Consider the following 23994-nt stretch of genomic DNA (forward strand, 5'->3'; position numbering starts at 1 on the left):
TTATGTGTGGGGTTTGCCTTTTTTGGATGAAAATGGTAGAGCACAGACTGGAAAATTAAGGAAGAGATTAGATTCACAGTTAAAACCAGCATCTCTTTAAGTACACAATTGGCATATATAATATATGCAAATAATATCACACAAGCATGCCCTTTTGACCTATTGGACATAAATCTATAAATATTTCTCCTCCAGCACATTGTGTCCTAGTCTGATGAGATGTTAAGGAGCATTGTTTCAGAGAGAGTAGCTACAGAGGTATTTGATGTTGATTTGAACATTTTCAGCAAAACAATAAATGACCAAATGAAAACAGAAGAGAAATCTTGTGCAACTGAGAATGACATTAAAATGTATCCAAATCAAATTGTAGACTATGTGTCTAATATTAGTGGTGAGAGATCATTACTGTGTCCTGGAAACTTTCGATGCATATCCTGACAAGTCTGTTTGTCTGCATGCAGACTCCTTCATAATCTACAGCCTGGGGCTAAAAAAAAATAGACAAGAAAACTAGGCTGTTTACTGGAGATAACGTTGACAATAAGATCACAAAAAAAATCCCTCAAAATGAATAAAATCATTTTTGTTTAGTAGTTTTATATTACTAAGCAATACTCTATGGGAACACATTACACAAGTGGAGTCTGTATATATTGACAGAAAGCATAAAAGTTCGGGTATACAATCAGATTACTGTACTTTAAGCATAAATAGTATGTAGCTTATATGAAATAGTATTATATAAAACATTAACATTTTGAAATGTTTGAAATACTGTTGCTGATAGTCCTTAAATGAAAGCAGCTAATCACAGCATATTATAAGAAAATAGAATGTTTAAATTTGTATGTATTTACATTTTGTACTGTTAGTAAGGTAACAGATCTTGAAAATCCATGAAGTAAATGGTTTCTTCAACTCAGCATTTACTTGTCAAGATGTCAATTAGCATTGACGATGGATGTTCACAATAATATAAGTACTATATACAATACAGTACCGCCTGGCGGATCTAAAGTGTAAACCTGAAGCTTGCAGAAAAATCCATTGGTTCTTTGCATTAGCATGCCACAGCAGGAGTCATTTCCTTAGCTCAAGTTAAGGTTTCCTTGTTTGTGTAATGTGTATGTGTGTTTATCACAGTAAAGAAACCAAGCTCCCTGAAGGTGTTATAATATACACATTTCCTTCCTGCTTAATGTATTGAGTGATTTGTTGCTTTTATATAATGCAGATGTGTTATGTTCAGTGTTTTTCTGGTTTGGACTATACCAGAGGTGGCGAACGTCGGTCCTGGAGAGCCACAGCCCTGCAGTTATGGTTTAACCCTAATCAAACACACCTGAACAAGCTAATCAAGGTCTGAAGGATTACTAAGAAGCTACAGGCAGATGCAAATAAGTTATTTTCTCAAAATTGCTTTATATATTCAGACTTTTTTCAAAATTGCAAGTTTATTTATCTTTGCAATTCAGAGAGTTCACATCTCTCAAATCTGACTTTTTTTTAAATTCTGGTAGCAATTGTGATTTCAGGATGACTTTTTTAAAGGGGTCATATGATGCTTTTTTAAAGATCATTATTTGTAACAGAATATGCTGACATGCTTTAATGTTCAAAAAACACATTATTTTTCAAATACTGTACATTATTGTAGGTCCTCTATGCCCCGCCTCTCTCAAACGCTTCGTTTTCTACAAAGTCCCTCCTTCCGACAAGCGGCTTGTAACACTCCAAAGAGAAAGGAAAACTTGAAATCGCATCATATGACCCCTTTAATACTGAAGCTAGCACATACATTTATTGTTTGTCCAGTGAAGACCGCTGTGATTCCTGCTTGTCTCATCGACCTCATGGACTTATGGGACAAACCTGTCTCCTCATCCTCAAGGTGTTTCCTCATGTTGAATGAAGTTACAACTATACACCAAAGACAGAGAGAATTAGTTAACTTTAGATATTCAGTTTATTTGTGTTTATTATTGAAGTTGACCTTTTTGTCAGTTAGAAATCTGTAACGGTTACAGATATATAGTCTCGCCTGAGCCGAACACATGCAGGGTCATGCACTCTCACCTGTAGAGGCCACTTGCATGTGCTGAATGGTTCCAGCTCCAGCTCTCTTAGCCTGTGAGGAGGACGGTAATGTGGATGAGTTATCCAGATATGTTGGAGAGGGACGAGGCTGGGGAGGGACTTCATTCACCGGCTGCTAGGAACACCAAAACAGCCAAAGCGATTAAGAACAGGCGTGTCCTGTCCCATTTGCTTAAATCAGTTCATGATTAAAAATCATCACCTTGATATTTTCCATCCTGCCACTATGTCCGAGTTCACAGGACAGGTCCTTAATATCCTGGTGTGAGTCAGCTGTGCTAAACAAGGTCCTTTCCTCCTCTATGAGAACAATATCTGCAGACTGCTGAAGTAAAGTAATGAGAACAGTGATTTCCTAAATTTAAACTCAATTTCCTTTTAGTAATTGGCACAAAATACAGGTCTTGAAGCATAGTGTACACCCTGATCTGTCAACCGCCCCCAGTGAAGGGAAAAAGTCATGAGAAAAGTGAAACAGGAGCTCAAACTGTTTAATATAACAGACCTCTCACTTAGTTAACAACAGAAAACTGCCTATAGATTTCAGTCATCTGATCGGATGGTTCAAATGACCCATACCTGCAATTGCAGTGATTGACTTCTCTTATGGCCACTTGTGAACTCTGTTCCTGCTGTTCTGTGTTTTTTCTGTTCAAACAAAGCTCTCTAAGTTCTTTTTTAACATTAATAATAACATGTGCCATACATTGCAACAGCAGAAAATTAGGACATACTTTAACCTTGTCATATGTACTGTACACATGTATTCATACACTACCATTCAAAAGTTTGGGGTCAATAAGATTTTTTTAGATAAAGTAATACTTAATTATTCAGTAAAGATCAAAATGCTCATTTATAATATTACAAAATAATTCTGTTTTAAGTATTGTTTTTTTTTTAAAGAATCCTTAAAAATGTATCACAGTTTCAATAAAAAAAGCAGCACAACTGTTTTCAATAAATAATAACAAAATACAGTATTAAAATTATATTTTAAGTATCATGTGACACTGAAGACTGTAAATGGCCTTCAATTGCATTTTTAAATATATTAAAATAGAAAATGTGTTTTTAAATTGTAATAATATTTAATAATATAAGGTTTTTGAATCAAATAAACACAATATAGTGAGCAGAAGAGACTTCTTTCAAAAACATTTAAAAAATCTTACCAACCCCAAACTTTTGAACAGTAGTGTACATCCATATATCAGACAAACATAAAACATGTTTGGATCGTATTAGTAGTAGTGTTAGTAGTGTACTAGTAATGTTACTAAAGTAGTAATGCAAAGATAAAGCATGTGTGAGTTGACTGTAGCATTTAAGAGCAGCATCACAAAGACGGCTAAGTCTGAACATGCTCAAAAATATGACTTCAAATACTAAATGAGGCTTCACACACTATAGATTATGCATAAGCTGTGTATAATAAAATGTATGATATTTAGGGGCTAATTTATTTATTTTAACAAAATGTAATTTAGTTCTCAGCGCTAAACATGATGAATGTGTCAGTGTGTGTGTTTCCATCAATTACCTCATTACTTACTCGCACTGTTATGACAAAATATTTTTAGTCATACTTTTTATATGGTCTTTCATGATAACATTCAATTTTAAACTTGTTTCTTATTCCATAAGAAAAAAATAAATGGAAAATAATTTTCTGTATGCTCAATATTTTCCCAAAGGCAGTTGTATTTTTACCTGATATTGATTTTACAGTTTTAGTGTTAGACACCAAACTCTTAAAGCATATGAATCCTCGAACCAAGAAGCAATACACTATACTTGAGTTATTTTGAAGGTTTTTTCAAATATCTTTTTCTAGGCAGAGTTTTTTCTACCAATTTATATGCATATTGAATTAATACATTTCACATCATAAAACAAACCCATGCAATGCTGCAGGTTTTTTCTTTTTTCTTCAGAAAAGTAAAACAATGATGTTTATGTTTTTTATAAAGTAATCTGAAATGACTTCCAGTACACGCCTTTTCCAGTCAAGTCTTCACAAGTCTAACAGCTGCTGAGTGTATTGAAAGCAGCCACAATCACATCAGACCTCCAGCCATCCAGTGGCCAAACGCTTAAGGATCAGCACACTACAGTGAGCTCAGACAGGAGGTCTTCATAGTAAAGTATGAATAATTAAAGGGTGGGATTAGGTGAACCGTTTGTCTTTACAAGTTTAAACATCTAAAGACTGCCACACATTCCTCACTTTTGTGTTTCTCACATTGAACTAACACTACAGTCACATAACGCTATTTGCTGTTCTGAATGTCTTGGACTGTGGTTAGAGAATTACTTCAATTCCAAAAATAAAGCAAAGATCAAAGAACAGGGCTTGATGGCAAATCGATACACGTACATGGACAGACAGTTCTAATCTCTATTGAGGTGTCACATTAGTATCTAACCCTAACTGATTTGCCGTTACACAAATTTAAAGGCGCTTCACTTAATACCTCTCTGTCTGTCACATGCACCTCAATCGAATGTGGAGCAAAGAGGTCAACACACATCAGTTACACAGACCATTAGATATGCAGCAGAAACAGATCAGGCAACTCTAGTTAAGCATTAGATCACAACAATTCTATTCATTTACAGGCAGTTCATGCAGGGTCTTTATTATATTATATTATATTTAAAGGGATACGAAAAAAAAAAAATTTTCACGAAAAATAAAAATTCTGTCATTAAGTAATCATTCCGAACCCATAAGACCTTCGTTCATCTTCGGAACTCAAATTAAGATTTTTGATGAAATCCAAGAGCTTTCTGACCCTCAATAAACAGCAACGCAACTAACACATTCAAGGCCCAGAAAGTTAGTAAGGACATCGGTAAAATAGTCCATGTGACATCAGTGGTTCAACCACAATTTTATGAAACTTCGAGAATACTTTTTGTGTGCAAAGAACACAAAAATAATGATTTTATTCAACAATTTCTTCTATTCCATGTCAGTCTTTAATGTATGAAGATGAATGAAGGTCTTACGGGTTTGGAACGACATGATGGTGAGTAATTAATGACAGAATTTTCATTTTTGGGTGAACTACCTCTTTAAGTATTATGAATGAATATGGACACGTTTTACTTAGGTATGATTTTCCACCAAATATGTAAATTTTGCTTTTAAATTTGTAAACATTTGAACAGAATTTTCTCAATTTTTAGACAATTTCCTGTATATATATGGTGGAATGGTGGAATAGATCAAGCTGTTTTATGCATCTGATCAAACCATTTCTATTAATTTGCAGGCTATATTATATTATATTATACAATTTTATTTTTATATATATTAATTTTATTATTAAATATGGAAACAGTTTAATTATACTCAATATGATTTTTCCCCAAGTATGTAAATTTGACATTTATGAACATTTGAATTTCATTTTGTAAATTTTTTCTCCATATTATATATGGTGGAATGCTGGAATAGATAAAGCAATATACATCAGTTATACAAACATTTTATAATATTTTTATTACATTATCCTTTTTAATAAGCTTTTACAAAGACAGATTTGTCAATGTAAAGATTTTTGAAAATTGTTCCTTTTTATATTAGCCTAACCAGTCTATTTTGCGTTATGTCTGTATTTTCCTTCATTCAGTTTCTGTGGGAATAATTAAACTAATCTTATGTAATTATTCACTTGTAAACAATAATTATTGTCAAGAACCCCACTGTGCTCCTCAAACTTTCCTTTGGGGAGACCCATACACTCAAAACAAAGCAACTGATGCCATGTCAGCATAAACAAACAAAACTGGTGAGAACACCACATCTCTTTCTCTCTCGTTGGCTTTGTGATGGAATGATGGAGCATGAGCGACTCCAAACACACTGGAGTAAAATGCCCTCTGACAAACAAACTGACTGCGTTTATGGGCCTCTGACATCTGAGATAGTATTTGGTGTAATGCAATGTGTTTATGCGGTTTAAGGTTCAAAAAACACATTATTTTCCGCATACTGTACATTATTGTTTCTTCTCTATGCCCCGCCTTTCTGAAACGCGTCGTTTTTTACAAAGCTCATCGGTCTGAAAAGCGAGGTGTGCTCTGATTGGCCAGCTATCCAGTGCGTTGTGATTGGCCGAATACCTCAAGCGTGTGACTGAAATGTTACGCCACCTCCATACTGTGTTTCCGTGTGTCCCGGCGCGACGAGACAAGACCAATAAAACCCATTACAAACTAGGCATTTGTTGCATCCAGTGGGGACATAATTACTGATTATAATTACTGACTTATACTGTTTTTACGCGTTGCATTGCGTATTGCGCCGTATAAACATAAATGTCTGCTAAATTACTAAAAGTTAAAGTAAAGTAAACATAAAACCATGTCTGCATTTGTGATCAGAGAAATGACAAACAATAAGCGCTACTCTACTGCCCAAACTCGCATTTGAATCGTCAGTGGCAAATTCTTTAAATATAAAAAACGTACTTACAGGCTGTGAGTCAGAAGCGCCAGACTGTCCTTGCAAAGTTGGAACTGCCCCACTTTATAGAAACATTATGTCCTCTTTTGGAAGGCCAAACAAAGTAGTTTCGCTTTCACAACGAAACACACATTGGCTTGAGTGAGCAGCACCCGGCGGATTCGACGAAGGATGCTTGCTGCAACCACATGTGACGACCCCAGGCTGGACTCCGCTTCGTCCACGGTGAAAGCCGATCCGGTGATCCACAGCGCAAAGTTGATGTATTTCCTCAGCGACCAGCACGGATCAGCTCTAGGCATGACGAAGCGGATATCTTCCTCTTTTGGAAGGCCAACCAAATTAGTTTTGCTTTCACAACAAAAACAGCGCCTCCACTACATGGCGGCAGCAGCAACAACAATACTACAGCGAGAATAAAAGTTATGCCTTCTTTCTTTGCGTGAACATTTGGGCGGCGTTATGCAAATCTTCCCACATAGTGACGTAGGCATGTGGGGGCGTGTTAGAACGAGCCGTTTTAGGTATGCGTGGCTGACTCTTAACTTTTATAAAGAATATCTCTTTGGATTTGAGACTTTAGTCTTTGCAACTTTACAGATCTTCTTTATGCACCAAGAGCATGTAACACTTCAAAGAGAAAGGAAAAATTTTAATTGCATCATATGACCCCTTTAATATGCCATCGTAGTTATGCTATCAAAAGAAAGGCTGACTCTTGCATAGTTTCCACTTCATTTATGAACCAATGACGTATCTGATGCCCTTTTGCATTGGAGTGACAGTGGAGGCGGAGCTGAAATATAAGTATTCAGTGAATTATGTATAGCATATTGGTGTTTCATACTGTATCAGACGTCTTGTGCATCACTGAATTCTCACGACTGGACTACTGAACTTTTGTCCATCTCACAAATGGTGGATGACATTGGGGGGGACATAAAGTGATCCATTTGAGTCCATCCACACTAAATATTCATTCTAAAAATGCACGAAAAGGACCAGGGATATACAACTAAATCTTTAGATTTCATTAAATTAGACTTTTTTTCCTAATTGTCCCATATGACAGCATTCTCCACAAGAATAAACAAATACTTGTCAACACTTTTACTCCCAGCAGATGTGCATCAAATTATAATCAAATTATTAATGCCTTCATTATTAAGGGATTAGTGGTATCTGTTCAGCCTTCTGAATAGGATGTTCCTGTGAAGAATATCCTGTCCCATATCTGATAAATAATGGAGAGGTTCTTCAGCGGGAATGACTCAGTGTGTGGTTTAATAAATGCACTTTAATATTTGTGCCTTGTCCTCTATTTTGTAGCATGGCTCAGCCAATATGAGCTACTATTTCACTAGCTCAAATACTGTATATTTATGCTAGAGAATCAGTCTGCCAGTAGGTGGCAGTAACACTTTGCAATCACAAGGTGAAGCATTACCAAAAATCCACATCATCAGCTGTCAATGTATGCAATATTCATGAGTATCAAAGTAGGCCTACTTAATTGCTATACTTAAGTATGTTGTTTTTAAATGTGGAAAAACTTTTACTTTCACCCAGGTAGGGTAAATTTGACTTTTAAATGTGTAACATTGACACAGTAACCATAACTTACCTTAAAGGGATAGTTCACCCAACAATGAAAATTCTGTCATTTTATGAAGCTACGAGAATACTTTTTGTGCGTAAAGAAAACAAAAATAGCAACTTTATATTTAGCAAAATTCTTCTCCTCCGTGTCACCCTCAGGCACCATTTTGGAGAGTACCACACGCATGCGTTGTTTACATGCAGGAAAAGCACAGGCATGCATCGTGATACTCTCCAAAATGGCGCCTGAGGGTGACGCAAAGAAGAATTATTGAATAAAGTCATTGTTTTTGTTTTCTTTGCACACAAAAAAATTATTCTTGTAGCGTCATAAAATTACGGTTGAACCACTGATGTCACATGGACTATTTTAACGATGTCCATACTACCTTTCTGTGCCTTGATCATGGTTGTACCCTTGCTGTCTATGCAGGGTCAGAGAGCTCTTGGATTTCATCAAAAATATCTTAATTTGTGTTCCGAAGATGAATGTATGTCTTACAGGTTTGGAAGGACATGGTGAGTAAGACAGGCTGATTAATTACTGACAGAATTTTCATTTTTGGGTGAACTATCCCTTTAAGTTCTTCTCTAATTCTCACAGTTAATTCAAAATGCCACAGCCTGGCTCCTCAAAGGGAAGTGTATAAAAGTGAACACATCACACCGGTTCTGATTTCACTTCATTGGTTACGGGTCAAATACAGAATTGATTTTAAAGTTTTATTATTTGTTTTGAAGTCTTTGCGGAACCAGGCACCACAGTACCTATCTGAACTACTACATCCGCCTTCACAGTTTAGATCACTCAGATCTGGGTGGATATTATATGCTCCTAGAACTAGACTTAAAGTCACCCCTTTTGCAGTCATCAGGCCTAAGTTATGGAATAGCCTTCTGGCTCACATCATATCCACCCAAACCTTGTCAAATTTTAAATTCGCCTTGAAAACATACCTTTTTTCCGTGGCTTTCAATATCCCTTGATTCCCTTCAGCATTTAATATCTTTTGATTCAAGCTTTTCTCTTCTATTTTATCCTATTTTAGGCTTTTTTTATCTTACTTTTATTGTTTCTCTAATGCTTTGTGTCTTTATTGCCTGTTTCTTTTAGCCTTGTAAAGCACTTTGGTCAACACCAGTTGTTTATAAATGTGCTACACAAATAAACTTGTATTGTATTGTATTGTATAAGTTTAATTTCTCTGTACTTTTTTTCTGTATTACATTTTTCTTTTTCCCCTTTTATTTTAATTTTCACACAATTTCACATACACATATACGCATACTCGCTACCTTTTGTTTGGGGAAGGTACGATTTTTTTAATGGTTTTGAAAAACGTCTTACAAAGGCTGCACTTATGTGATCAAAAATACAGTGAAAACAGTATTATTGTAAAATATTATTACAATTTTAAATAGTTTGTTTCTAGGGTGATATATTTTTAAATGTAATTTATTCCTGTGATGCAGTGCTGAATTTTTTAATCATTCTGATTTGGTGCTTAAACATTTCTCATTATCATTACATCTTACTTACAACTGCTAATATTTTTTGAGGAAACCATGATTTTTTTTCAGGATACTTTGATGAATAAAAAGTTTAATAGAACAGGATTTATTTTTGGAATATTAAAAATGTCTTAATGTCACTTTTGATCGATTAAATGCATCTTTGCTGTATGTAAGTATTAATTTCTTCAAAAATATATATTTTTTTAATTAAAATCATACTGACCCCCAAAAATTTGAACACGAGTGTGTATACGGTATATTCAAGAAATTGCATGACAATGAAGAGAACTAAAATAAAAACATCTAATTAAAAATGTGCTTTCAGTTAAATAAGTTGTGCTGAAGAAAGTACTGAGTATCTTACATGAGCATCTGCATCACGGAGGAAGTTGGCACAGTCATGATAGCCATTGTATTCTGCCAGATCCACTGCAGTAAACCCATCTGAATCTCTCTCCAGTGGACTGATGTGATTATTCAGCAGCACTCGGCAGCACTGAGGGGACAAGAGATTAGAGCTGTCATTCAAAACCTCTGTGAAAGCATTTCAAACACTACTTAAACTGTATAACCCTCTGAGCGTTCATGGTAAGGATTTGTGATTGGAACTAAAGGAACGGTGACAGACACTTCCAGTTCTCCATTCTCCGCTGCATCATGCAGGGGGTCCCACCCCAGAGGTCTTTCAGGACTTTTGCTCCCATGAGTAAAAGACACTTCACAATGCGATGGTTGCCCTCGCTAGTGGCGAAGTGCAGTGCTGTGGCTCCATCCTTATCCTGACAGGACAGATCAAGATCTTGTGAAGGAGGCCTGAAGATCCACATCAGAGACAGAGTTAGAGTTAACTCTTATATAATACTTAAATATATTCAATAAAAAGTGACTGAAGCAGCTGTAACTCACCAGCCAAACCACCAGGGCATAGTGTCCAATGTGGGCAGCTGCATGCAACACACTCATGCCATCTTTGGCCTGCACATGGACGTTTGCACCGCAGTCCTTCACCAGGTATTCAACCACATGCAGATGTCCCTCCTGACAGGCCAAATACAGTGGAGTGGCCCCAGGTCCTGTGTGGCAGTCCACACACCTGCACCAATAATACATTTTAGACATTGCATCTATAAACTAACAACATAACATTCATCCCTTCTTTACCAACATTAATTATCAAGTCACTTCAAGTTTACAGCTCATTTCAGTGAAGTGTAAGGTATGTTTACGTCAGGGGAGTTTCCTGCATGAAGGCAGTGCATCCTCAAAAAAAATTGGATGAGAAAAAATTTGTAGTACAAAAATAAAACAATGCCGGTACTACAAAATATATCATTAAAAAGTGTATGAATCACTTGTTTTTCTAAAGAAAAAGAGGACTTTGTGAGGAATTTGCCTCCTCATTTCAGAACAGCACTGCACACACATGCACTCATTTTTTGTCAGTCCGATTTCACATTCTTAAAGTTCTGTTTATATGTGAACCCTAAACTTTACAACCCCATTCACATATTGTTAATATGTGCATTACATGTATTCTGAACAAAACTTATCCACGTTCAGAACCAAAGAAAGTCACCGCAATAATGTTACTGTATGTCATTTTTGCCTTTATAATAACTATAAAGACACCTGACATATATGTCGGAAGCACTATTTTAGCAAATATTTAGCAATTATTCAGTCTCCTCAACTGACTAGTTTGAAAGATGACAAGAAACAGAGATACGTTCTTAAAGTTGCAGTCACACTAGACATTGAGCATGCAAAATTTCGACTGACACCTACAGTCGTAATATATCACATATATATCGATTTGTCACACTCTGACATCTTTTTTATATGTGGCATCTTTTTAAAAACATAATACATCCATAATGTAAAAAGATGTACAATCTACTCTTTACAGCAGCATTGCAGTTTTAGAGGTCACACTGATCTTCACTTGATCACATGATCACATGTCTTCATGTGATACAAATTCACAGGTCAGATTTTCACCAAACTTGCACTTTGGAACGCAGCAAAATTCATAAAGAAACTGGAACAAAAAGTGTAGTGTGTCTGGCCCTTAAGATGTAAAATGTATGTAAATATATGGATCATGGCACTGCGCATGTGCAAAAAATATTTTTTGATCCGATTGAGAAAAAAGTATCTCAAAGAAAACATCTTGGAGCGCTACTTGCTGAAAGGACCTCCGTTTAATAGTCCCAGAAGGTGCTCTTTGGTTGGGTTCAAAATTATATCTATAGAAACTACGGATCCAAGGCTATTCTTCCAGTTCCAAGATGTCAAAAAGCCTTTATTCGAACATGGCTCACTCTAGAAACATTAAAAATGACTAAAACACTGCACACTGATGCATTTCGGCCATCCAGCCTTCCTCAGAGTGTGTCAAGTACAAAATTAGTCACAGGTGTAGATATAATCAGTTGCTCAGTAGAAATAGGAGAAACCAAAATAATCATTACAGGGGGGACCAATAGTATCATTAACAATTTCAAAGTATAATCAATAGTATTTTAAATCCAATTGAATCAACCATTTATATGCTTGATTAATCCAAATATTTCACATCTACACCATCGAAATTTCACTCGGCTCAAGTTCAGTCAGATAGACTGAGGCGTTTATAAGGCAGCCCTTCAATCCGATTCATCCATCAGTCCGATTTCTTATGGATTTGCATGTTAATGTAGCTAATAGTGATGCAAAGTCCGATTCATTTCCGCGAACCGGTTCTTTTCGGACAGATCGGTTCAAAAAGCCAATTCATCGGTTCCTGACGACATCAAGTGCTCTACCATGGTCTCCACGCATTTATACCAACTCAATGCAATGTTATATCAATGAAAAATTAAAATAAGTAATTTGTGTCAACACATATTGAAACATTGAAAAAATAAAGTTATTTGTGTGAAAGCATATTGCTGATTATTGCCATATAATTCACTCAAGTTAATGGTGTTTGTGGTCACAGTTTAATTCGCTGATCCTTATCCGTCGCCTACAACTCAGATAAGATTCCTAAAAGGGGGGGGTGTATAAGCACTGAACCAGAAATGTAACTAGAGCCCTCATGTGAAAACATACATCTGCTTATATTCCGATATGATAACAATGTATTACTCTGAAAAGTTAGAAAGATTGTAAACAAACAAGGAAGCTGGAAGTAATTTTTGACTATAATGCGGTTTTTTTTAAATCCTTAAATGATGCAAGTGATCATATGTTAAATGTATTTAAGATCATATATTTAGAATAGATCATTTAGATAAGAGATGCCAAAACCAGGGCTTGTGAATAATTTTTTTTAATCGGTTCATTTACACGAATCATCCAAATGAATTGATTCACAAGAATGAATCAGACTTTCGAATGCTATATCAGAGAAAATAAAAAGAGTTGCAGATGAATCGATTTATTATAGAATCAGACTTTCCTTTTACGTTGTATATGAGAGAAGACTGCATATGCGACACTACTTCTAAATAACCCTCTTTCTTTAGAAGATTATCTCTGACAAAAAAGTAATGTTTTGGTAAATCATAATTATGAGACTTTTTTTTAAAAGTTGAGATTATGAGATACTAAGCTATAATTAGAAGTGAAAAAAGAGCCCTCATGTGATAATATGCATCTGCTTATATTCCCAGATACTGCATTAGTTTGAAAAGTTATAAGGCCATAATTGATCAAGGAAGCAGGTAGTAATTTTGGAGTAAAATGCATATTTTTATGTCCAAATGTATGCAAGAATGATTTATATTTTAAGTTACTTTATCATTTAGATCAAAGATGCCAAAAGACTCAGCTTTTGTTTTTATATTTTCGTTTCAATTTGAGTTCTTTTGAAATATGTGATATAACAAATAAAATCTCCCTCATTCAATGGTGAAAATGTGCTGATGTATTTGCATTTAGTGTATCAATAACAGGTAATTTAGCATCACTGCTCTCTAATTTTGGGTAAAAAAGAGAGAGAGTGAGTGACAGAGAGAAATGTTATAAACAAAGAAACTTTAAGAAAGCTGATTATCTTAGCAGTGGAGCGGTTGTGCAATGAACCAAAACAAACCTTATAGCTCAGATCCTATAGCTTTTTTATTTTTCTAATATTTATTTTATTTTGTTTCAGCTTTATTTTTATTTAATTTTAACAAAAACTATGTAGCTAACAATAACACAACTAGTGTTAAACACAGACAGGTTGGTTTTTGTGTGGTGAAATACTAAAATAAAATAATAATTTAATTTTAAATACCTGATAGTTCCTGCCAGAAGTGGGTTGAATGCGTACAGCCAGTCATGCATTTCTTTGTCATTGGCTGCTTGGAGGAGAATGTTGCGGTGCTCAGTGCACACTGCAAAAGTGTTAAGAGCCTGGAAACCAAACATCACATGGGTTAACAAAATCAGTGGACAACTATTGCTAGCAGAACACTTTCCTCAGTAATCATGTGTATGTCACTGGACGAGGTATAAATAAATGGCCTCACCCTCAGCATGGCCTGCTGATCGTCACTGTACTCCACCTGAGCAGAGGACAGGTTGATGACTGCTCTCTCCACGCAGTCTCTCTCACTGCGGTACAGGTAGACATATGGCCGCCGCACCACAATGTACCGCTTCACCCAGCCATTGGTGTGTGGCTCGAGAAAGTGTAGATAGCCTTTCTTTGACACAATGGGGCTGTAGTCAGGAAAACAGTAGATATATACCGTATTATTTACAGGGTAATCAATAACAGGATACATTAGAATGTTTAACATTTTAAGGACAGAAGATTTTCAACAGTGGTCTTGAATGTTATACTGACACCTAGTGGTGCGGATGTTACCTGACGCGAATCTCCTGTATGTTCGGGATGAAGGTGCAGCTCCTGTGTTTTCTCTCTATAGGGCTGAAGGGGTCGAGATCAGGGCTAGAGGCACCAGAGTTTGCTTCAGCACCTCTGTAAAATCACATAGAACATGAAAGTCCTGTTAGTTGTAAAGTATTTGAGGTGTTCTGAGCCTGAACAGACCGTATAGGCTGATTCTAGAGAACTAGTATTTTCATATTGTTTTCATACTAACAGGAACTTTTGTTTTGTGTTGAAAATACACTGACCTGAGGTCTGGACTGTCATAGTGACCATCCACCAGTGACGGGCAGGTGGAGGAGGGTGTTAAAGTGCTCAGAAGGGAAGAAGAACTGTCTCTTAAAAGTGATGCAGACATCTCTGACAGCTAAAAAAAAAAAGAGCAGCACCAGATGATAAAGCTGGCAACGTAATAAAAGTGTCTCATTCATCATATTCCAGAAAATGCCATGCTTACCCTTAAAGCATCTATTACACTAATCATGCTGCTCTACTCTAAATGAGTGAATGAGAGAAGTGATGTGAAGAACATTTTTAAAATGCCTTTTTAAATGGCTAAAAGAAAAAGACTGCTAAATATGACATAAGAAGAAAGAGAGATCGAGACAGAGATATCTGGTCTGCATGGGCAAGAGAATGAGGCAAGGTCTGGACAGACACTAGGGCAGTAAAAGCTCACCTTGCTCTCACTGAGACTGCTGCTCACCTGGCTATACTGCCTGTTGAATGTGTGCATGAGCAGTCGCACACACTGAAAAGAGAAAAAAAAATGTAGGAAAATGGAATAAAATACATAAATCAGCAACATGAAAAGTTTTAGCATTTCAGAGTGGTGGTTTTCAATTTAATAAAAGAGCAGTTAACAGTAATAAAAACGTATGACTTAAACTCACCAGGTCCAAATTTTAACATAGGGACATGAACAACATGATTTGAAAAACTGAATGTGTCTCTATTAGCTTCACACAGAATTTCAAATAATATATTGCAATGTTTCTTTTTTTTCTATTGAAATGAGAAAGTCTTATTTTTATTTATTTTTATTTTTTATTATTGTTGGCATGGCAAACAATTCATTAAGGTATCTGAATATTTTTTAGAATGGAGTTTATTGTAAGTACAAAAATTAAATAAGAAAACATAATAGGTCTGAATATTGAGCCTTGTGGTACTCCTTAACAAAATGGCAAATTCTTATTCATTATAACTACTTGAGAAGCAACTGTGTAAAAAAAACTTATAATTTTTGAATAAATTTTTGAAAAAATAATGAATTAATTGTAATTTGTCTACCCAATTGGCTTTTTCTGCCTTTGTTTGTTAGTTTGTTTTGAACAAAATTGTATTTATACATATTTATACATTAAGTATGTACATTTAATTAATTAAATTATTAAAGATATCTTATCTGAAAACAAGTAAATTTATCTTGTCTTAAGGATGATATTTTTACACTGGACTCGACAGTTGTCGCATCGTGCCACGCCGCAACAGGTAAAGTCTGTCCACACTGGATGTGACAAAGCGACCATTAAAAATCATTTGAACAATATCAGTATGTCATAAATATAACGCGGAATCAGTTTACTGATGGGGATTTGTAATGTCGCGCCACACCGCATCCAGTGTAGACAGCATAATAGGTTCTATTTTATTTTGTCACATTGCGCCGCTCCGCTCGCGTCCGGTGTAGACACGGTGTTACTTAAAACAGTACTAATTAAGATTTTTGCTGATTTGTTTTTGTGCAATATACTGTATATATTATATTTTGTTTGGTTTTGTCAAACTGAACTTGGTGGGAATAGGCTATCAGTGTCATGTTATGTGGATATAAAGCGGCAACATTTACCTTGGCAGCCAGCTCCCTCTGCCTCTCGTTGGGACTGTCCAGACCCAGACTGACTACTGGGTTGATCATGGGGCTGGAGGCCTTAGGTGAGTCCATCAAGTCTTTGCCACAGAAAGAATCCTGTCCCAGCAGCAGAGATGCTTCCAGCTTCTCTCTCAGCAGAAGGTAATGCCTGGTCTTCTCCACCTGTAAGCAAACACCTCACAATCATTTACTTGACTGAAGACAAAAATCAGACTATAGCCAAAAATAAAAGCCCTTAAACACTCAGATGGACCATATTTTACCTCTTGTAGAAGGCTAAGTTTCTCCAGCTCCCACTGGTGGTCCAGGATGAGGCTGTCACTGCGGGGCCTCCAACCTGCAAGGTTCTCCTCTCCACATTCGGGTGTGTTACGGATACGCCCTAAAAAAGAATAGAAGAAACGCTGAGTCATCTGAAACTTTGCCTGAACATTCACCATAACATCTCCATTTGTCCTCTGTGCCAGTTAGCACTTAATGTGATGGAAGCCAGAGAGTCTGATAAACTATTTTTGAGAGAGAGAAAAAATAGCACTAACCTATGACGAGCTCTTTAACCTCCTTCCACTCAATATCATTGCCAGTTCTTCGGGTGTGTTACGGATACGCCCTAAAAAAGAATAGAAGAAACGCTAAGTCATCTGAAACTTTGCCTGAACATTCACCATAACATCTCCATTTGTCCTCTGTGCCAGTTAGCACTTAATGTGATGGAAGCCAGAGAGTCTGATAAACTATTTTTGAGAGAGAAAAAAAATAGCACTAACCTATGACGAGCTCTTTAACCTCCTTCCACTCAATATCATTGCCAGTTTCATGGGCAATAGTCACTGTAATTCTTCTTTGGATGCCCTGCGGTAAATATGTCAAAGATGAAAATTCAAAATCCTCAATTTTTATCTCAATTTACACTAAAGTTAAAAATTTTGGGGTTTGTAAAAACCTTTTTTTTCACAGAAATTAATACCTTTATTCAGAAAGGAAATATTAAAGTAATCAAAAGTGACAGTAAAGATATTTATAATGTTACAAAAGTAATGTTACAAACTATTTTAAATAAATCTATCAAAGAATCCTGACCAAATGTATCACGGTTTCCACAAAATATTAAGCAACACCACCAAGTTTTTTTGTGTTTTTTTTATATGGATAACAATGAAATGTTTCTTGAACACCAAATGAGCATATTAGAATGATTTCTGAAGTATTATGTGACACAGAAGACAGAAGTAATGGCAGCAGAAAATTCAGCTTTGCCATAACAGGAAAAATTTTATTTTAATGTACAAAAATGGAAAACAAATATTATTGTAATAATGTTCACAATTTAACTGTTTATACTTTATAATTTTTTATCAAATAAATGGTGAGCATTAAAGACTTATTTCTAAAACATTCATAAATCTTAGCAACCCCCAATCAAAGATGAAAATTCAAAATCCTCAATTTTTATCTCAATTTACACTAAAGTTTAAAATTTTGGGGTTTGTAAAAACCTTTTTTTTCACAGAAATTAATACCTTTATTCAGAAAGGAAATATTAAAGTAATCAAAAGTGTCAGTAAAGATATTTATAATGTTACAAAAGTAATGTTACAAACTATTTTAAATAAATCTATCAAAGAATCCTGACCAAATGTATCACGGTTTCCACAAAATATTAAGCAACACCACCAAGTTTTTTTGTGTTTTTTTTTATATGGATAACAATGAAATGTTTCTTGAACACCAAATGAGCATATTAGAATGATTTCTGAAGTATTATGTGACACAGAAGACAGAAGTAATGGCAGCAGAAAATTCAGCTTTGCCATAACAGGAAAAATTTTATTTTAATGTACAAAAATGGAAAACAAATATTATTGTAATAATGTTCACAATTTAACTGTTTATACTTTATAATTTTTTATCAAATAAATGGTGAGCATTAAAGACTTATTTCTAAAACATTCATAAATCTTAGCAACCCCCAACTTTTACCATTTAATGGGTTGATAGGGACAGATGGATTTTTGTTTACCTGGTGCAACAAGAATGTACCGTGGCAGGGCATTCCACCCCTGTGATCAACAACAGCTGGGATGTAGCTAAAAAAAGTACACAGACAGATACAAGGGTTACATTATATACGAATAACCTACCATACATACAAGCTTCAATGAGTAACTTACTAGGAACTGATATACCACAATGTGTTTATCAGATACTCACTCTCCGTTGGCCTCCAGCTCACAGATCTCAAAGAATGCCATTAGGTCATATTTGCAATGACAGGGGCCAGCGGTTGAGCGTGTCAGCGTACTCAGTTTAGTGGCGGGCACTGGGGGGAAACAGAGGCAGAGTTCAGACACGGAGAGACCACAAGCACTGTACTGGTCAAGAAATTAGAAAAAACATCTCCTTACCTGGCTTTGACAAAGGCATAACTCTAGGGAACTGCCTTCTTGTTGGACGTAATGAACTATAGGGAAGGAACATTTTATTTGACATTGTAGGTGACTAAAAAGTATGATAATAATAAATATGAAAAAAGTTGCTCACCTAATTAAGTCCTTACAGAGCAGAGGGAAAGGCTGTTTCTGGTAGTGGCCGAACACCTCAAAAACGATTGGCTGACTTTTGATGTATTCCACAAAAGACTTGGTGACCTCCACGGTTATCTGCAATAGTAGCAAACCGCACAAATTATTTATGTTTGATTTAACAACTAAAACATGGTTGAATTACTTCATTAGTAAATGTCACAAAAGTTGATTACATTTTGTACATGGTAGAATCCCAGTGGAGGCCCTCGGCCGGTATTCTTTAATGGCTCAGTGGAAAATGCCTCATCATGCCTGTGAATAAAGCTGGAAAAAGACACAGGACAACTGAGATGACATTGCTTCAGAAGTCTTATGAGCATCCTGGATGAGTGTTTGCAGAGGCGTCATTCAAACAGAGGGGGCACATTGTTTTTGAGTGGCAACTTTCAAAAAATTTAGCAGCATGAAAACAATGTTTATCTAAAACACTGTGGCTGAAATGCATAACGTGCATAAGTATTTGCCTTTCAAACCCTAAAATCTGTCAGATGTACAGCACAGTTTTTATGGAAACTCCATTCTGATAATTCTATGAATGAGAAACATCTACTCACTTGAACTGGCAGAAGATATCTGCATACTCAGCAGAGATGCTAGAGGCTTGAAGCACTGTGACCCTGAAGGTGAAGTTGCTGCCGATTTTCAAATGCTCGAGTGATTTTTCCTGAGTCACATCAAGAGGACATTCCAGACCACACTTCAGAGGACTGTTAGGAGTATCGGGAGAGGCTAGACGCAGCAATGCATGAGAAAACAGATCAGATTAGAATACAAATACTGTCTAACTTTTGTGTAAGTCACTTATATTACCATTTACAACTACTTTAATAGTAAAAATATCACACATGATTACTAGGCAAATTATTTTATGTTGTGGCATGTAGAAATTCATCATAATGTATTGTGCAAAATTTATATCAGTCACTTATGAATAAATAAATGAGGACACCAGTAATGTTTATTTATTTAAAAAAACATATTACCTGCACAGGTGTTGTTGTTGACCTCATCAGCACTGAGACCCATCTCTGAGTTTTGTCCTTCTCCTTCAACAATGCGCAGCTCCTCTTGAGATGTGTTTGTGTGAGACATCCCACCGGTGCATGTTTCTGTCTGGAACTGAGAGAAAAACCATTTGTGATGGTGTCTCACCTTCTACAAAAACAGTTCAATACCTAAAAAGCCCAACTCAACTTCTGAGATAATAACTGTGAGAATTAATTTGCCAAGACAAAACAGAATCAATTACATGAAATGATTGACACAACCAACCTTCTCAAACTGTTGATCCTCAAATGAGATCTTGGCAGTTCCTGATTGTCTCACACCTGAGCCATAATCAGGAGCCTCTTCATCAGCTGTAACAAGAAATTAATGATTATGGCAACAATTTAAGATTTAATCATATTTAGGCTTGTACAAAACAATTCTAAACATAATCAGAGAAAGGAAGGAAGGAAGAAAATACATATATGCATACATTTAAATTTCATTCATAAAACACAAGAGAATTTACCAATGAAATATGAAAACATAATTGGTCTGAATACTGAGCCTTGTGGTACTCCTATACTATTATAAAAACGTCAAACAATACTTTATGTAATGTGATAATAATTAATTTAAAGTGATACACCATGCAGGTTAGCTCTGGAATCTGCTCAAAATAGGTGTAGCGTCTGCGTAGAATCATGCATGGTCTTTGGGGTTTATGGCTTAAGAGACCCCTTTTAGCCTTTGACATCTGCATATAAATTACAGTCCTGGTCACAGACTTTACATTTATATGGGGGCTAAATTGCCAAATGGTTCCTCGCACTATCAAGGAGATGTTGAACAGCTCCCCCACTATCATCTCCCCAACTGACTTCAAACAGTTTCCAAAGACAAGTAAAGTTTTCCTTACTTTGCTTCATTCTGTATATATGTGTTTTGCTTAGTTAGTTAAATGTTAGATATAGTTTCATTTATTAAATCCCTTATATTCACAATTGATTGCCTCTGTTTACTGCTCACAATTCGAAGTCAATTAATGTTTGAACCCTTGCTACATATGCTAAATTACTGCTAGCACTGCATAAAGAAGGAAAGTTATTCTTCCTTGGCCAGGAAAATAATCTTTCCTTGAATTGATAAATTATTATATTGTCTGCTCGGTGGACGGACAGATCAAATAATTATAATATTGATTCTGCTACAGTTAATTCTAAGATCTAATCTAAATATTTATTATTAATCATAACCAGTTTTAATTAGTCATAAATATTTCCCTTTTGAGTTGATTTACTACATAGGTTTGTGAAAGCATCATGAAGATGAACTTACCTGATATGGCTTGTACTGCCACACGGAGGAACCCCTTGACCTCGCCTTTCTCACTTACAATAGCCACACGGTGCACTAATGGCACAGGGTACAGCAGATTACTCAGATACACAAATGCCCTATGAAGGAGAGGATGATGGGTAAAAAGGAGGAGAGCCAAAGAAAGAAGAGGGATTTGAGATGAGTTGATGGAGTGAAAAAGAGGAAAAAAGGATTAACATTAATGCAAAAAGAAGTTTAAATGGGAAAATATCAGTGAAGATCAACTCAGCCACACTGCCACTAGACAACACAACATCAGACACAAAAAAGCAACCAAACAAGAAGCTGCTGCAATAAAAGCCAAAAAGTCTGCGGTTCATCTGTGAATACTCTATTAGAGCCTCCATTCTATAATAATGATACAGAAAGTGATGATAGCAAGGATTTTAGTCTCAGTGGTGGTTGGTGAAAGTGTTTCAAGAACATGCATATAGAAGAGAACTGCACCACAAGCTATTTTACACTATAACTTTTGACTGACTGATCTAAATTATCAATCCATAAACATAGGTGAAGATATGGAAATGCATTGTCACATCTGATTTTAATTGATGTTTCAGTAATTGATTGAAGGTTTAATTACAATTCCATGTCTCAGATATGTGTCTATGAAATCCCTGAACTAGACATCGAATAGATATCGAATGCAGGTAAGTTTGGTGACAGATTGGCCTACGTCTTGTCTACATTCAGACAAATACATTCATTGAAATCAGATCTGCCCTCTTGATCCCAATGTGTTGCTGGATTAAGCTTGACAGGCAGGGTTCAAGAGTGGCAGGAGGTGTGGCCAGAGGGGAGGAGCTTTCGACAAGATTGGTGAGGCGCAAATACAGCATGCTCAGATAAACAAAATGTTTAGTGAAAAAAAAACTCCAAATTTGGTTTGTTGGGCCAGATGCTAACTGGAAAGCAAAAAATTGAAATGACATTAACATACATGAATTTGACCCCCATCAACTTAAAAGATAAATCAAAAAGTCAACACACATCACAAATCTTGTATGTTGCATGTGCGCAGGAAAGTGAGAGTGTGGGAGCCAATCCAAAACTGTGGTACAAATTTTAGTTCTGGCATGCCTGATTGAGACTGCTGTAGTCGAAACCAGCTCTTTCATCTTGAGCACTGTTGCTTTTCAGACAAAACAATCAACCGATTTATACTGATCACAGAAACAACGGAATTCTGCAGAGGATGCTAATTTTGTTTCGGAGAAGAGCAGACAAAAAATGTATTATGCTGCCATACAATGCTGTATCTTTCAAAACAGGGCAGAATTGACGTGATTGCCATTCGCAACACTATTCATTTTGACCTGTAGAGCCACCCATGATCAAATGCCTTCAAATGTCTAAAGTTGCCCTTTGTTACAATAAACATGCATTAGGGATCTGTCACCAGTGATCTACTGTGTTTCACAGTCAGTATCTTGACATTGCTATTCTTTTTGTTCGTTTCCTCTCATTCAGTTACTGAAAACCTCAGACAGCACTGAAATTGTGCATTTCAACACTGTATGCAACACTTATCAATGCACAAGAATGCATAAAAAAGGTAAAAGGTTTGTTGTCTAAGTAAAACACATCTAAAACATACAGAAAGAGGCATTAAAACTGCCTTCAGATCAGGTCAAGAGTTTCACACTTTCAAAGTCAAATCTTGTAAGCCAGACTATAAATAATTTTTTTACATTTTATTTATTATATTTACATTGACATATTAGAATGGCATTATAGTTTGTTTGTTTGTTTATTTATTTATTATTAAAATCAAAATTTGTATTATTATTATTATTGAATGTACCAAATTTGTTTATATTTATGTTGACATTATACAATAGCATCAATATTGATTTACTGTTAAAATCCACATAATAATAATAATTTACTATGTATTACATAATATATGCACTACATTTATTATATTTTATCATATTTTCATTGACATAATAGAATGGCATCATTTATTTATTTATTTATAAAAAAAATATTATTATAATACTTATTATTCTTATTGATAGTAATAATAAATGCCATCCAAGAAATTTACTTTAGAATGTAGAACACTAGAAGAAAATATGGCGGTAATGTTTATCAAAAAAATTTATTCAAATTTTTTTTTAAAGCTGATTGACATAAAGATGTTTTACCCGAAACCATGAGAATACATTTAGGAAATGACCCAACTTATCTTTATCTTGGCAATAGATATTCTAACCCCTACCAAATGCTTTTTCTCTATTTGATTCCCTGTTAGGAAGTTCTAGTAACAGACACTCTTGTCTTTGTCTCATTGTGAAAGAGCTAGTTTCCTCTGCCAGCATGCTCCTGAAACCTCACCAACCTTCCCACTAAACTGAACAGAGGCCAGCGGTCGTAAAAGGGGTCCTGGCCATCGCTGACACCTGGGCAGTGCTCCCCTACACCATCCTCCTCCTCCTCCTCTCTCCTAAGCTCTGAGCCAGGGTCCTCCATAAAGACCTCATCGTCCAGGTCCAACTCCTCCTCCTCGACTTTCCCATAATGCCGCTCATCGGCGAGCTCGGTTATGTCAGAGTCGGGATCGGAGAGGGTGGGGGAGAGGGTAAGGTCACTCATGCGCTCGCTCATG

The 23994-nt window shown here is 35.8% G+C and overlaps 2 protein-coding genes across 5 annotated transcripts in view; both read right to left on the reverse strand.

Moving 5' to 3' along the window:
- On the reverse strand, positions 1 to 16871 carry LOC107564724 (kinesin-like protein KIF1A). The gene is made up of 14 exons (XM_016249871.1): positions 16695 to 16871; positions 16408 to 16593; positions 15235 to 15306; positions 14804 to 14922; positions 14532 to 14645; positions 14191 to 14383; positions 13899 to 14074; positions 10602 to 10784; positions 10414 to 10504; positions 10056 to 10187; positions 2303 to 2425; positions 2080 to 2215; positions 1876 to 1923; positions 1 to 47 (listed from the first exon to the last, which is right to left on the reverse strand). Exons 1-14 carry the CDS (start codon positions 16869 to 16871, stop codon positions 1 to 3), a joined length of 1797 nt encoding a protein of 598 aa, XP_016105357.1.
- Positions 16792 to 23994, reverse strand: part of LOC107564717 (kinesin-like protein KIF1A) — a 20766-nt gene continuing 13563 nt past the window's right edge. For all 4 annotated transcript variants that reach the window (XM_016249865.1, XM_016249862.1, XM_016249864.1 and 1 more), the window contains 12 exons: positions 21342 to 21460; positions 20289 to 20374; positions 20000 to 20135; positions 19571 to 19745; positions 19190 to 19280; positions 18973 to 19091; positions 18837 to 18892; positions 18643 to 18751; positions 18452 to 18518; positions 17199 to 17283; positions 16971 to 17041; positions 16792 to 16813 (listed from right to left, as the gene is read on the reverse strand). In XM_016249865.1, the coding sequence (XP_016105351.1) occupies positions 16971 to 17041; positions 17199 to 17283; positions 18452 to 18518; positions 18643 to 18751; positions 18837 to 18892; positions 18973 to 19091; positions 19190 to 19280; positions 19571 to 19745; positions 20000 to 20135; positions 20289 to 20374; positions 21342 to 21460 (1114 nt within the window). In that variant the 3' untranslated portion in view covers positions 16792 to 16813. The remainder of the gene's footprint in view (positions 16814 to 16970; positions 17042 to 17198; positions 17284 to 18451; positions 18519 to 18642; positions 18752 to 18836; positions 18893 to 18972; positions 19092 to 19189; positions 19281 to 19570; positions 19746 to 19999; positions 20136 to 20288; positions 20375 to 21341; positions 21461 to 23994) is intronic.

This window comes from Sinocyclocheilus grahami, unplaced genomic scaffold (genome assembly GCF_001515645.1).
Source record: "Sinocyclocheilus grahami isolate Dianchi unplaced genomic scaffold, SAMN03320097.WGS_v1.1 scaffold957.1, whole genome shotgun sequence".
NCBI lineage: Eukaryota > Metazoa > Chordata > Actinopteri > Cypriniformes > Cyprinidae > Sinocyclocheilus > Sinocyclocheilus grahami.

Excerpts from the sequence above, each read along its gene's own strand:
- LOC107564724 (XM_016249871.1), bottom strand. The coding sequence starts at position 16,871 with ATGGTGAATGTTCAGGCAAAGTTTCAGATGACTCAGCGTTTCTTCTAT. Across the intron at positions 14,646-14,803 it reads TATGACAGTCCAGACCTCAG|AGGTGCTGAAGCAAACTCTG; the intron begins GTCAGTGTATTT and ends GTGATTTTACAG. Across the intron at positions 10,785-13,898 it reads CACCACACAAAAACCAACCT|GTGTGTGGACTGCCACACAG; the intron begins GTCTGTGTTTAA and ends TTATTGGTGCAG.